The sequence below is a fragment of the Chiloscyllium punctatum genome, chromosome 3 (genome assembly GCF_047496795.1).
Source record: "Chiloscyllium punctatum isolate Juve2018m chromosome 3, sChiPun1.3, whole genome shotgun sequence".
Taxonomy (NCBI): domain Eukaryota; kingdom Metazoa; phylum Chordata; class Chondrichthyes; order Orectolobiformes; family Hemiscylliidae; genus Chiloscyllium; species Chiloscyllium punctatum.
The window spans coordinates 101,861,421-101,876,192 of NC_092741.1; the positions used below are offsets into that span (position 1 = coordinate 101,861,421).

The window sequence follows — 14,772 nt, forward strand, 5'->3', positions numbered from 1 at the left end:
TGTATGACTCGAAGCCAACCGACAGCGCTGCCTCCCAGTCGTTCCTGTCCTCTTTCACAGAGGTCCTACATGACGGAACACGAGAGAGGCTGGACCAGCCGCTATCTCTGGATGAACTGACCAAGGCCCTCGAGTCCTTCGAAAAGAATAAAACTCCTGGAAGCGACGGCTTACCGGTCGAGATTTATTCCGCTCTTTGGGACTTGATCGGCCAGGACCTGCTGGAGGTGTATGTCAGTATGCTTCGTGCAGGTACCATGAGTGAATCCATGAGGAAAACCATCATCACCCTCATCTACAAGCGGAAGGGGGAGAGGGAGGAAATTAGAAATTGGAGACCGATCTCACTGTTAAATGCAGACTACAAAATCTTGTCAAAGGTCATCGCCAACCGGGTCAGGTTGCTCTGGGATCGGTGATCCACCCGGACCAAACCTGTGCTGTACCGGGCAGGAAGATCTCTGAGAGTCTTGCACTCCTCAGGGATACGATCGCCTACGTGCAGGACAGGGGGGTGGACACCTGCCTCATCAGCCTGGACCAGGAGAAAGCCTTTGACAGGATATCGCATACATATATGAGGGATGTCCTCTCCAAAATGGGCTTTGGGGAGGGAATCGGAAATTGGATCAGACTGCTCTACACCAACATTGTCAGTGCAGTCTCAATCAATGGGTGGGAATCAGATAGCTTCCCTGTAAGATCTGGAGTCAGGCAGGGATGCCCCCTCTAACCCGCCTTGTTTGTGTGTTGCATTGAGCCATTTGCCGAATCCATCAGGAAGGATGCGAGCCTGAGAGGGGTGACTATTCCTGGCAGCGGGGACCTGCAGGTTAAGGCCTCCCTGTACATGGATGACGTTCCTGTTTTCTGCTCTGATCCGCTGTCCGTGCACAGACTCGTGTGCATCTGTGACCAGTTCGAACGGGCCTCGGGGGCCAAGGTAAACCGAGGCAAGAGCGAGGCCATGCTCTTCGGGAACTGGGCCGACCAATCCTCTATCCCCTTCACCGTCAGGACTGACCACCTGAAGGTGCTGGGTATTTGGTTCAGGGGGGCTGGGGCGTGCGCCAAGACTTGGGAGGAGCGGATCAGGAAGATGAGACAGAAACTAGGCAGATGGGGGCAACGGTCGCTCTCCATCGCGGGGAAAAAACCTGGTCATCAGGTGTGAGGTACTCTCAGTATTGCTCTATATGGCACAGGTCTGGCCTATCCCCAGGACCTGTGCTGCTGCAGTCACCCGGGCCATCTTCCAATTCATTTGGAGATCAAGGATGGACCGGGTCCGAAGTGACTCAATGTACAAAGACCAGTGCAATGGGGGAAAAAACACGCCCAATGCCACCCTCACCCTGATGGCCACCTTTGTGTGTGGCTGCATCAAGCTGTGCGTGGATCCCCGATACGCAAACACCAAGTGTCACTACGTACTGAGGTTCTACCTGTCCCCGGTGTTGCGAAGGATGGGCCTGGCCTCGCTGCAGCGGAACGCTCCGAGTAGTTGGACCGTTCCGTATCACCTGTCCTTCGTGGAGAAATTTATGAGGAAAAACACCTTTGACCACAACTCCATGAGGAAGTGGTCAGCACGTAGCGTCCTTGAGACCCTTCGGCAAAAGGAGAGGGCGGATCCTGTAGAGCGGTTCCCTGAGCAGACTGTCAAAGCCATTTGGCAGAATGCCTCATCGCCAGAACTTTCCAACAAGCACCAAGACGTGGCTTGGCTGGTGGTGAGAAGGGCTCTGCCTGTGAGATCCTTCATGCACGCCCGGACTCTCTGCTGCACTGCACGCTGCCCTCGAAGTGGCTGCGGGGGGGACGAGACTGTCACACACCTCCTTCTGGAATGTGCCTACGCAGAGGAAGTCTGGAGAGGAATGCAGTGGTGCTTGTCGAGGTTCATCCCAAGCAGCGCCATGACGCGGGACTCCGTGCTCTACGGCCTGTTCCCCGGGACTCACACCGAGACGAACATTAACTGCGCCTGGAGGATCATCAACTCGGTAAAGGACGCTCTCTGGGCGGTCCAAAACCTGTTGATCTTCCAGCTGAAGGAGTTGACCCCGACAGAGTGTTGCAGACTGGCACATTCCAAGGTCCAAGACTACGTGTTGAGGGACGCGCTGAAGCTTGGGGCAGCTGCCGCCAAGGCGCGGTGGGGAAAGACCACCGTGTAAGATCGGCCTGCCTAAAGAAGAACAGGGGGCCCATGCGGACGTTTTTTGGGCTCTGCTGATGCCTCAGCCAAATAAATGTATAAGATTGAAAAATGCACAGACCTGTATATGACAGGATAAATTCGAATCTGTGTTTGTAAATGTGGACATATGTATGGCATGACCAAATGTACAGACCATCAAATCATTTTATGAATAAAGTATATTTTTGAAATAAAAAAAAGATTTCCCTCGCACAAAGCCATGTTGACCATCCTTAATCAGTCCTTGCCTTCACAAATGCCTGTAAATCCTGTCTCTCCGAATCCCCTCCAACAATTGCCCACCACAGACAACAAGCTCACCAGTCTATAGTTCCGTGGCTTTTCCTTGCCACCTTTCTGAAAATAATAGCATCACATTAACCACCCTCCAGTCTTCTGGCACCTTCCCTGTGTCCGTTGGCGATACAAATATCTCCACAAGGGATCTAGCAATCACTTCCCAAGCTTCCCTCAACCCACGTGGTTGAGATTTCAGTAGGGGATTACTTTGGGAATAGTGATTGCAATTCTGTAAATTGTGGAATAATCTTGGACAAAGAGCGAGAGTGGTCCTAAAAGAAGAGTGCTAAATTGGGGGAAGGCCAATTGTAGCAAAATTTGGGCAAAAACTGGGGAATGTGGATTGGGAGCAGCTGTTTGAAGGGAAATCCACATTTGATACGTGAGAGGCTTTTAAAGAGAGGTTGGTTTGGAGTGCAGGACAGACACGTCCTTATAAAAATGAGGGATAAGAAATGGCAAGATGAGGGAACCATGCATGACAGGTGAAATTGAGACTAGCTAAGAAGAAAAAAGAAGCAGACATAAGGTCGAGGTGACTGAAAACAGGTGAAGCTTTGGAAGAATATCTGGAAAGTAGAACCAGTCTGAAATGAGGAATTAAGAGGACTAAAAGGGTTCATGAAATATCTTTAGCAAACAGGGTTAAGGAAAATCCCAATGTTTTTCCTTCCTTGTGGGTGGCACGGTGGCACAGTGGTTAGCACTGCTGCCTCACAGCGCCAGAGACCCGGGTTCAATTCCTGCCTCAGGCGACTGACTGTGTGGAGTTTTCACGTTCTCCCCGTGTCTGCGTGGGTTTCCTCCGGGTGCTCCGGTTTCCTCCCACAGTCCAAAAATGTGCAGGTCAGGTAAATTGGCCATGCTAAATTGCCCGTAGTGTTAGGTAGGGAGTAAATGTAGGGGAATGGGTGGGTTGCTCTTTGGCGGGGCGGTGTGGACTTGTTGGGCCGAAGGGCCTGTTTCCACACTGTAAGTAATCTAATCTAATCTAATCTTCGTTTTTAAGGAGCAAAAGGGTAACTAGAGAAAAGGTTGGTCCACTCAAAGGAAGTTCTGCATGTCACCAGAGAAAATGGGTGAGATTATTAACTAGTACTTTTCATCCATATTCACCGAGGAGAGGGACATTCAGGTTAGGGATAGATGTTTGATTACTCCAGGTCAAGTCGACATGAGGGAGAAAGTGTTAGGTATTCTAAAAGGCATTAAAGTGGACAAGTACCCAGGTCCGGATGGGATTTATCCCAGGTTTCTGAGAGAAGGGAGAGAGGAAATAGCTGGGGCCTTAACAGGTATTCTTGAACACTGGTGAGATCCTGGAGGACTGAAGAATTGGTAATATTGTTTAAGAAGGGTAGCAGGGGTAATCCAGGTAATTACAGACTGGTGACCCTGACGTCAGTGGTAGGGAAGCTGCTGGAGAACATAGAATTCATTTACGTTTGGAAGACAATTGGCTTATCAGTGATAGGCAGTGTGGTTTTATACACGGAAGATTATGTCTTGCCAACTTAATAGAATTCTTTGAGGAAGTGACAAAGTCACTGAGGGAAGGAATGTAGATGTTATACACATGGACTTCAGTAAGGCACTCGATAAGGTTGCCCATGGTAAGTTGATTGAGAAAGTGAAGTTGCATGGGATCCAGTGTGTACTAGCCAGATAGATAGAGAACTGGCTGGGCAACAGAGTAGTAGTGAATTAACTTTGTACATCCCAGTCCAACACCGGCATCTTCAAGTAGTGGAAGGAAGTATCTCAATGGAGAATTGTGACCAGTGGTATTCCATAGGGATCTATGCTGGGACCACTGTTGTTTGTGATATACATCGATGATCTGGAGTAAGGTGGTCTCATTTGCAAGTTTGCAGATGACACTAAGATTGTTGGAGCAGCTGTTAGTGAAGGGAGCTGGCAGAGAATGCAACAGAATGTAGATAGATTAGAGAGTTAGGCGGAGAAATGGCAGATAGAGCTCAATGCGAACAAGTGCATTGAGGTGATGCATTTTCGAGAATCCAACTCGAGTGAACTATACAATAAATGGAAAAGCCCTGGGGAAAATTGATCTACAGACATATCTTAGTGTTCAAATCTATTGTTCCCTGAAGGTGGCAATGCAGGTCAATAGAGTGGTCAAGAATGCATATGGCATGCTTTCCTTCATTTGAATGGGTTTTGAGTACAAGAGTTGGCAGACATGTTACCATTGTATAGGACTTTGGTCCAACCACATTTGGAATATAGTTCAGGTCGTCACATTACCAGAAGGATGTAAATGCTTTTGAGAGGGTACAGAGATGGCTCACAAGGATGTTGCCTGGTATGGAGGGATGTTGAGTCGATTAGGATAATTTTCATTAGAAAGATGGAGGTTGAGGGGGGACCTGATTTGAGGTCTACAAATTCATGAGAGGTATAGACTCTGGATAGTAGGAAGTTTTTTCCCCAGAGTGAGGGACTCCGTTATTTGGGGTCTCGAGTTTGAGGTGAGAGGGGTAAGGTTTAAGGGAGATATGCATGGAAAATTCTTTACACAGAAGTTGGTGGGTGCCTGCTTTGCCAGTGGAGGTGATAGAGGTGGGCATGACAGCGTCATTTAAGATGTATCTAGACGGATACATAAATGGGCAGGGAGCAAAGGGATACAGATGCTTGGAAAATAGGCCACAGGTTTACATAGAAGATCTGGATCAGCATAGGCTTGGAGGGCCTAAAGGCATGTTCCTCTGCTGTAATTTTCTTTGTTCTTTGTTGTTATTTGTTCTGGGCTACACCTAATGAGGTCCTGGGGACTTATCCACCTTTTCATGTGTTTTAAGATGTCCAGCACCACCACCTCAGTAATATTCTCTCCCTAGTTACACTTTCTTTTTGTCTTTAATATATTGATAAAATCCCTTTTGGATTCTCCTTAACCCTCACTGCCAAGGCTATCTCATAACTCCTTTTTGCCCTCCTGATTTCCCTCTTCAATATGCTTCTACTGCCTTTACACTTTTTTAAGGAATCACTCTATCGCTGCTGTCTATACCTGACACATGCTTCCTTCCTTTTCTTGACCAAAGTCTCAATTTCTCTCGTCATCCAGCATTCCCTAGTCTCATGACCCTTGCTTTTCACCCTAACCAGAACAGACTGTCCCTGGACTATCATTATCTCATTTTTAAGTGTTCCCATTTTCTCAATTGTCCTTTTACTGTGAACATCTGCCCCCAATCAACTTTTGAAAGTTTTTGTCTTTCTCCAATTTAGATGTTCAACTTTTTGATCCAGTCTATCCTTCTCCATCACTATTTTAAAACTAATAAAATTATGGTCACTGGCCCCAAAGTGCTGCCCCACTGATATCTCAATCACTGGTATTTTCCCAAGAGTAGATCAAGTTTTGCACCTTCTCCAGTAGGTACATCCACATTGTGAATCAGAAACTTTTTTTGTACACGCTTAACAAATTCCTCTCCATCCCCTATGGCAATCCCAGTCTGCTTAGAAAGTTTAAATCCCCGACTATAACCACCTTATTATCCTTACAGGTAACTGACATCTCCTAACACATTTGTTTCTCAATTTCCTGCTAAAAGTCAAAAGTACAGTCATACTAGGTAATCCTCCATTTCTTATTTCTCAGTTCCACCCAAAAAACTTGCCTGGATAAATTCTTCAAAATACCCTCCTTAAGTACAGTTGTAATGTTAACCCTTATCAAAAACACCACTCTCCCTTCTCTCTTGCTCCATTTCCTATCCTTCCTATAGCATTTGTAGAAACTGTCAATCCTGTCCATCCCTGAGCCATATCTCCATGATTGCTATGGTATGCCAGTCCCATGTTCCTGACCATGCCCTGAGTTCATCTGCCTTCCCTGTTAGGCTTCTTGCATTGAAATAAATGCAGTTTAATTTCAGTCCTACCTAATTCTCTGCTTTGTTCCTGTCTGCCCTGACTATTTGATCTGCTCCTTTTTGACCCAGCTGTACCAGTCTCAGGCTGATCTCTTGCCTCACTATCTCCCTGGGTCCCTGTCACCCCCCCCCCCCCCCCTCAAAATCATCCTGAGCAGCATGATATTCGTCCCCTTCCAATTCAGGTGCAATCTGCTGTCTTCATACAGGTCACAGAAGAGATTCCAATCATCCAAAAATGTGAATCCTTCTCCCCTTCCTCGAGCTCCTTAGCCATGCATTCATTTGCTCTATCCTCCTATCCCTACCCTCACTAACTCGTGGCGCCGGGAACAATCCTGATATTACTACTCTCGAGGTCCTCCTTTTATAAATTCCTGCCTAACTTTCTGTATTCTCCCTTCAGAGTCTCATCTTTTTTCCTATGTTGTCAGTTCCTATTACAACGCCCTCCTGCTGGGTCCTCTCCTCTTTGAGAATGTTCTGCACTTTCTCTGAGAAATCCTTGATGCTGGCACCAGGGAGGCAACACACTATTCTGGTTTCTGTCTTTGAGCCATAGAAACGTCTGTCTGTGCTTCTGACTAGTGAATCCCCTATCACGATTGATTGCTTGGAACCTGACATACTCCTCATTACAGTAGACCCAGTCTTGCTACCAGAAACCTGGCTGTCAGTGTTACATTCCCCTGAGAGTTCATCACCTTCTTTGTTTTTCCAAAACAGCATACTTGTTTGAGATGGTGACGGCCACAGGAGACTCCTGCACTACCTGCCTCCGTTTCCTACCTTTCCTACGGTAACCCATCTACCTGACTGTATCTCCCTTCCTGTAACTGTCATCCATTGCATCTCTGGCTTCTGTAAATTCCTCATTGCCTCTAACTACTGCTCCAACCGATCCATGTGACCCTATAGGATCTGCAACCAAATAATCTTCCTGGGAGATTATGGAGAGTTTCCACACGACTGATGATCATCAATAGTGTGTAAACTCTCCATAATCTCCCACATCTGTTAGGAAGAGCACATCACTCTACTCAAGGCCAAATTTGCATTTTAACCATCTGCAGCCCCAAAAAATATCAGAGTCTTGCTGTTCTAAAAAAACACTGCTGCAGGCTAACTTGTGTTTTTATATTTTAAGTTTAATGAAGAGACAGATCTCACTAAAAACATAATCAAAAAATAACCCACTCTACTCACGATTGTAATTACAAAATAAAACAGTAAGATTACACTTTAAAATTAGCCATTAATCTGCTCCCCTGCTGGGAGCTCCCCCCAGCAGGTTTCTCCCAGGTCAACTGTGAATTTCGCTGGTGGTTTATTTTTCATACATTCTTTACAACAATAATAAAATAATCTAATAAAGCATTTAGAATTCTGTAGTATAACTAACCAAAGTATGGTTTCATGAAGAGGAAATCATGTATGACAAATTTTGTTAGAATTTCTTGAGGTCATAACATGCAGGATTGATCAAGACAAACTAGTATAAGAAACATTTGGATGTCCGAAAGTTGGTTGTTAAGCTACTGCATATTTGGCTACTTAGTAAGATAAGTATATTAGTATGGAAAGAAGATTGTTTTCTGTTATTCAGCCAGAGTTGGAATAAGGAGGGGTGTCCTCAGAATGGTACCCTGTAACAAGTGGAATGCTGTAAGAATCATTGCAGGGCTGCAATTATTCTATGTAAAGATAACTTGATCTGAACCCTGATCCCTGCAATTTAAATGCTGTATTATTGACTTGTAACTCTAGTTCGCTTGTTTTTCTTCTAGGAAGTTACATACTTTGTCATTGTTTTCACCATACTAGTCCTGGTGACCTTCAGGCTTGGTGTGAAGTAGTAACCTAGTGTAGCAGACTTTATTTGATTCCATTGTACTTCATGTGTCTAACTCAATTTCAGATTGGTCAGGGGCTGCGCTTGCAATTCCTCTCTTTGGTCAGACTATTTTACAGCTGAAATATTGTCCTTTTGGGCATTGCAATATTTGATAAGTGAGCACGTATTCATTCCTGATCAGACAAGGTGATGGCATGAGTCATCCACGTGGATTGAGTGATTCAGATCGCACATCTTTGGCCCATGCCATCACATAATATAGGGTTTACCAATTCTTTGATCTAGGATGCCTCCATATGGTTTTGTTTGTCCTTCTGATGGAAAAAGATGTTTGTTACAACAAAGCCAGACTGAAAATTTCCTCAACAGTTGGATGTCATTTGTCGTGGCCTTTCCCTTTTTCCCTCAGTGGTTCTGCTTCATGCATCAGATTTTTGATCAAACCTGATTATTGTCCCCTGAAAGGATGATCTGATCTTTCAGGCTGGCAGTGGGGATTTCGCCAAAGTTGGAATGAAACCTTTTTAAATGTCGTCTGAGTCAAGGATTGGGACAGAACCATTGATGATAGTGGGATATTGACAATGACTAAGCTCAAGGGCTAGCGTCTTAAGTCTTTTGTTTATACAATTGGAGAACTCCACCATTGCATCTAAGATCATATTCCAGGTGGCAAAATAAACTCTTATCGATGCAGGCATCATTGTCAACCTTTCCTTTCAAATGGAAGGCGTGTCCCATTGTTCCTTCATCTGCCCCACCAAGGTCTCACTGAAGGGAATGTTGTCAGTTTGGAGTCTGATTGCTCACTTGATGCAGTTGCAATACTTTTTTCCATATAGTCGCTCATGAGAATTTCAGTGATTTTATTTCTAATGTTCTCAGTTACAGAATTTAGAACTTGCTTGGTTTGCTTGCATGGATGGTGACCCTGCAGGGTGCATTCACAAACCAGAATTATTGGGATATCTTAATTAAAGGAAATTTATTCTAGCCCTGTCTCTACTTGGGGTGGTCAGAGGGTATGCTGAAGAGGTCATAAAAATGCAATCACAGGATGTCACCCAAAAATACCTTTACCCCAGCATTGATATCCAGTGACCTCCTTGTTTGTGGATATATTCTTATTTGTGGACTCGCTGGTTCACAGACTGCCCCATTACCAGTTGGTTGTTACCATAATACTTGGACCTGGCAAATGGAATCCAGTAGAAACCTTTAATGTGGGGACCTTGGGTGCTGTAATGGCTATGCAATTATGATTGCATTGGTTGTGGGATTTCAATGAACTACAATATCTTGGTCCTGCCTTGCTACGATAGCACCTTTTTACCTTTGCACCTGATGAGTTGTGCAGTCGTCTTTCACTTGTTCTGCTGTTTTGAGAACTTTTTCACCTGTGCTTTGTTACCTGGACAATGTGCAACTCTACCTCTTGCCCAAATAGGCTTCAGGTGAAGATGAAGACTGGCATCCTTTGCAGTGATCCTGAGGGGCAAAAGATAAAATGGTATCTTTGTTCTAATTCTTAATGTTTAATCTGTATTTAAGATTTTTGAGATGCTTACTCTTGGTGCAAATCAGAGATTTTAAAAGATTGTACAGTTTTGGGCATAAGTGACATGCAGAAATATTACACATTCTCACTTTTGCAATCTGTCACACATCTGTTTGAAGTTTTTGTTGTGAATTTTATCTTCAGCTGCATAGTTACAACAATTAAATATTAATGTTTGATTTTGGTGGTCTCATCAAATTGCATTGTCACGGATCATGTTCCAAATGACACCTGAGTGCATTCCCATTAAAATGTTTCCACCGTGTATTGTTAGCATAATACAGCCAACCTCTGGATTGTGAACACATTCCATTCTGGAATCCCTCGCAAGCCAAGTTGTTGACCCAGTTGGAATACAATGCTGGACAGTGTAAACCAACTGTTTGTAAACACAAGAAATGTTCATGCGTTGGCTCTTTTTAAAATTAGAGCCCTGTATGGTAATGCATTTGTAAGTACAGTAGTCGCACCCCCGCCCCGTCGACCGATCTCTCTCTCTCTCTCTCTCTCTCTCTCTCTCTCTCTCTCTCTCTCTGTCTCTCTCTCTCTCTCTCTCTCTCTGTCTCTCTCTGTCTCTCTCTCTCTCTCTCTCTCTGTCTCTACCCTCACACACCCCTGCGGGGGATATGTTCCAAGGCCTATTATGGAAACCCAAAACCCACAGAAGGGAACCCAATCAATTAACTGGGAATTTCACCTGCCTGGCAGGCCCCTGGTCCTTGATGCTGGAACGTTCCCTATAACCTGTTCAGGCTATGGAAAAGAATTCCATGGAAATGGCGGTCGGCCTCTGAGCATTCATAAGTTAGTCATTGTAAATTGGGGGAACCTGTGTCCAAATAGGTGATGCTGATGCTGCGCAGTGCCTTTTTTTGTGTGATAACTTATGTCTGTAACATTGATTTACTTGGAACTTGTTGCCAAAATGTTGTTGTCATTAGCTAATAAGGAAATAATAACAATAGACAATAGGAGCAGGAGTGGCCCATTCAGCCTGCTCCACCATTCATTATGACTATGGCTCATCATTCAATTCAGTAGTCTATTACACCTTTCCTCCAAGTGCTATATCCAACTTCTTAAAATCGTAACATGTTTTGCCCTCCACTGCTTTCTGTGGTAGTGAATTTTGCAGGCTCTCAATTCTACTGACTGAGTTTCTTCCCCTCTCCATCCTAAATGGGTTACCCTGTACTCAGAGACTGTGACCCCGATTCTTGCTTCCCCCACCATTGTGAGACACCAAAAGAAATGCAGATTCTGGAATCCAAAGTGGACAAGCAGGAGGCTGAGAGAACACAGCAAGCCAGGTAGCATCAGGAGGTGGAGAAGTTTATTTTTTGGGTGTAACCCTTCTTCAGGACTGCGGGTGATGTTAGGGGAGCTGCAGATAAAAGGGGTGACGGGGTGGGGTGGTGAAGTGGGGATAGGTGAAGACAGGCAGAGGGTACGACTTGCTTGGTCAATGGAAGGAATGACTCCAGTAGGTGGCTGGGAAGAGTGGAATGGGCTGGGAAAGAAGTCTAGGAAAGGGAAGGAAGGTTATTTGAAATTGGAGAATTCCATGTTGAGTCCTCCAGGCTGTAGGCTGCCGAGGCAGAAGATTAGGTGGCGCTGCTCCAGCTCACTAGTTGGAACCCACCTCCTGCATTCTTCCTGCAGCTACCCTGTCTAGTCCTGTTAAAATTTGAGACCCCCACTTCGTTCTTCTGAATTCCATCAAATATAAACCTTATCAATTCAACCGCACCTCCTACAAAAGTGCTACTGCCCTAGGAATCGGTTCGGTAAACCTTCTTTTGAAAAGAACTTCTCCTTCAGATAAGGAGACTAAAACTGCGGACTTTCCATAAGTTTTGAGTTGAGCTGAAATTTCACAAAATGGTGGTATTGAGTTAGCAAAGGTTTTCTCTGGATTGTGACATTGGACAATAAAATGTAGCATTGGCTGCTGTAAAAGTTTAACAGTTTTAGGGGTTCCATTGCAATGAGGAAATCCTCGTACTAATAGTGAAAATAAGTGAATGGAGAACAGCAATAATTTCTATTTAAAGTGCCTTTTGGACTTTAAAAGAGCATTAGTGAGCAAAAGACAGGCAACATTACATCAGATGGCAAAATGTTTGTTGAAGTGGTAGCTTTGTGTTTTGACTTATTTTCAAGACAAGGGAAAGTTTAAGAGATTTTAAGGTAGGAATTCCAGTCATAGAGCTGTGCAACATGGGAACAGAACCTTCAATCCAACTTGTCCAAGCCAACCAGGTGTCCTAAATTAATTTAGTCACATTTGGCCCATATCCTTCTAAACCCTTCCTATTCATGTACCCATCCAGATGCCTTGTAAATGTTGTAATTGTACCAGCCTCCACCACTTCCTCTGGCAGCTCATTCCATATACACACACCACCCTTTGCATGAAAAAGTTGCCGCTTAGATCCCTTTGTAAAATCTTGCCACTTGAACCTTAAACAGATGCCCTCGAGTTTCGGATCAATCCTCCCACCCTCTGAAAAAGCTATTCACCCTATCCTACGGGTTAAAAATCACACAACACTAGGTTATAGTTCAACAGGTTTAATTGGAAGCATGAACTTCCGGAGTGCCGCTCTTTCAGGTGGTTGTGGAGTACACAATTGTAAGACACAGAATTTATAGCAAAAGTTTACAGTGTTGATGGAGCTAAAATTATACAATGAAAAATGTCTTGATTGCTTGTTAAGTCTCTCATCTGTTAGAGTGACTATGTTAGTTTCACTTCTTTTCATATGTAAATCACAAACCTTGCATGAATCCATGATCGACTCTGATAACTCATTTTTTAAATTAGAATCAGTCTAAACATTATGGCACAGACAACAGCACACGGGGTTAATACCTTCAACACATTATCTAGGCTGACATTACACCAATTATTAAAGTTAACCTGAAAATGTAACTTTTGAAAAAAGTTCTGTGATTTACATATGAAAGAAGTAAAGCTAACATAGTCATTCTAACAGATGAGAGACTTAACAAACAATCAAGGCATATTTTTCAATGTATAATTTGTCACATCACACTGTAAAGTTTTGCTATAAATTCTGTGTCTTAACAATTGTGTATTCCACAACCACCTGATGAAGGAGCAGTACTCTGAAAGCTAGGGCTTCCAATTAAACCTGGTGTTGTGTGATTTTTAACTTTGTACACCCCAGTCCAACACTGGCATCTCCAAATCAATGACTATCCTTCGGGTAGTTGCTATTGAAGGCTTGGCACTTAAGGTTAAGGATGCTCAAAAGACCAGAATTGGAGGAGAACCAGTGTTTGAGAGGGTTGTGGGACTGGAGAAGATTTCACAGATGGAGAAGGGTGAGGTTTTGAAAATAAGGAAAGAGAATTGTAAAATTGAGATTGCATGACTGCAAGCCTTTGAAGGAAGCAAGTGCACGAATGCTTGGTGAACAGGCCAGGATGAATAGTTAATTGAATGTTGTTTTGCCATGGTATTTGAAAGATGGAAGAAGGAAAATAAAAGGCAAATGCTGTGCTGAACACAAGATCATTCAAAACTAGAGTGAGATGTTTCTCCTCTTGGTTTTAAAAATTGTTGTATCGTGACCTTTTCATCTCAACTGTTAATTGTCCTGAAAAATTAACTCTATTTCTCTCCGCAGATTCTGTTGCTGATTATCTCCAGCATTTTGTTTTTCTTTGGCCGAAGAGTTTAATCTGCCTGTCTCAAGCTTATTTCTAAAGAGTTCAACCAGAAGGAATGCTTAAAATAAACAGTTCACTATTTAAATACTGTGAACACTCTGTGGATTGAATATTAACAAATTAAACTTTATTCAACTTTGTCTCAAGGAAAAAGAGCAATATTTTTCACTGTGCTAAAATTCTTTTAAGAAGTCGAAAGATTAAGATACCTGCAATGTAAATAAAGGACAATCAGTTGTTCTACCTTGTAGGTTTGAAATTATTGAAACTGCAGCATGAACACCACTGGGGACTTAGTTAATTTGATAATTGTCTAGAGCATTTTGAGGTAGTGGGTCACTTTTTAATGTTTTACAAACTCAATATAAATTTCATTTGAAGTGATAACATGACTCTTTGCTAAGTGTTTGTAAGAATGAAAAATGTTGATATTTGACCCATTACAGTTAAATGTGATGTTTTACTATATCATCAAATTGTTATGAAGGAAGATCTCAGCCTGTACACTTTTTACCTTTTGTTAGCTTATTGAGTACAGATCATTTAACCCAGGTACTTTTTTAATCCTGCAAGAAATGAAAACTTATAAGTTGCCCAAAGAATCTTTTGCAGATCAATTTGGTTGGAAGATAAAGGGTTACTATATGAATTAAAGGAAGAACTGAATCAAAGCCTGAAAGCTGTACTTTATAATTTTACAATAATAACCTTGCCTCAGAATAATGCCTGAAGAAAAACCGTCACGTTGGATATACAGTTGTCAATATATGTGGCTTCTGTAATGAATTTTCCTTTCAGTTTTCCAGACTGGAATGGTTGGCTACCCAGAGGCCTTGACTGATCCATCATATTATTGCCAAATACTTGTCCTTACCTATCCATTAATTGGGAATTATGGCATACCAAAGGATGAAGAAGATAAATATGGACTCAGCAAGGTAAATAGCATCGAATATGTTATTGTATATGATAATGCTTGAGCTAGCCAACAACCCAAACAAAATGGTGCATCTCCTTAAATATAGCTAATCTGGTTTATTTGGGGTCAATTCTCAATAAATTATTGAGTCACAAATAGCATTTGACTTCAATAAATTGTCTGCTTTGCAGGAGACCAAGTAATTGTACCTTTTAAAGAAAATAAAGACATGCATTTATGTAACCCCCTTCTTGAATGTCTCAAAGCAGCAAGTTGTGTTTTTAAGGAGCAGTTACTTCAGTTGTAGGTAAAAGTAATACTTATAAAGTG

At 43.1% G+C, this 14,772-nt stretch overlaps 1 protein-coding gene across 2 annotated transcripts in view; it reads left to right on the top strand.

Moving 5' to 3' along the window:
* Positions 1-14,772, top strand: part of cad (carbamoyl-phosphate synthetase 2, aspartate transcarbamylase, and dihydroorotase) — a 161,594-nt gene that overhangs the window by 12,605 nt on the left and 134,217 nt on the right. For both annotated transcript variants that reach the window (XM_072557614.1, XM_072557624.1), the window contains exon 2: positions 14,322-14,461. In XM_072557614.1, the coding sequence (XP_072413715.1) occupies positions 14,322-14,461 (140 nt within the window). The remainder of the gene's footprint in view (positions 1-14,321; positions 14,462-14,772) is intronic.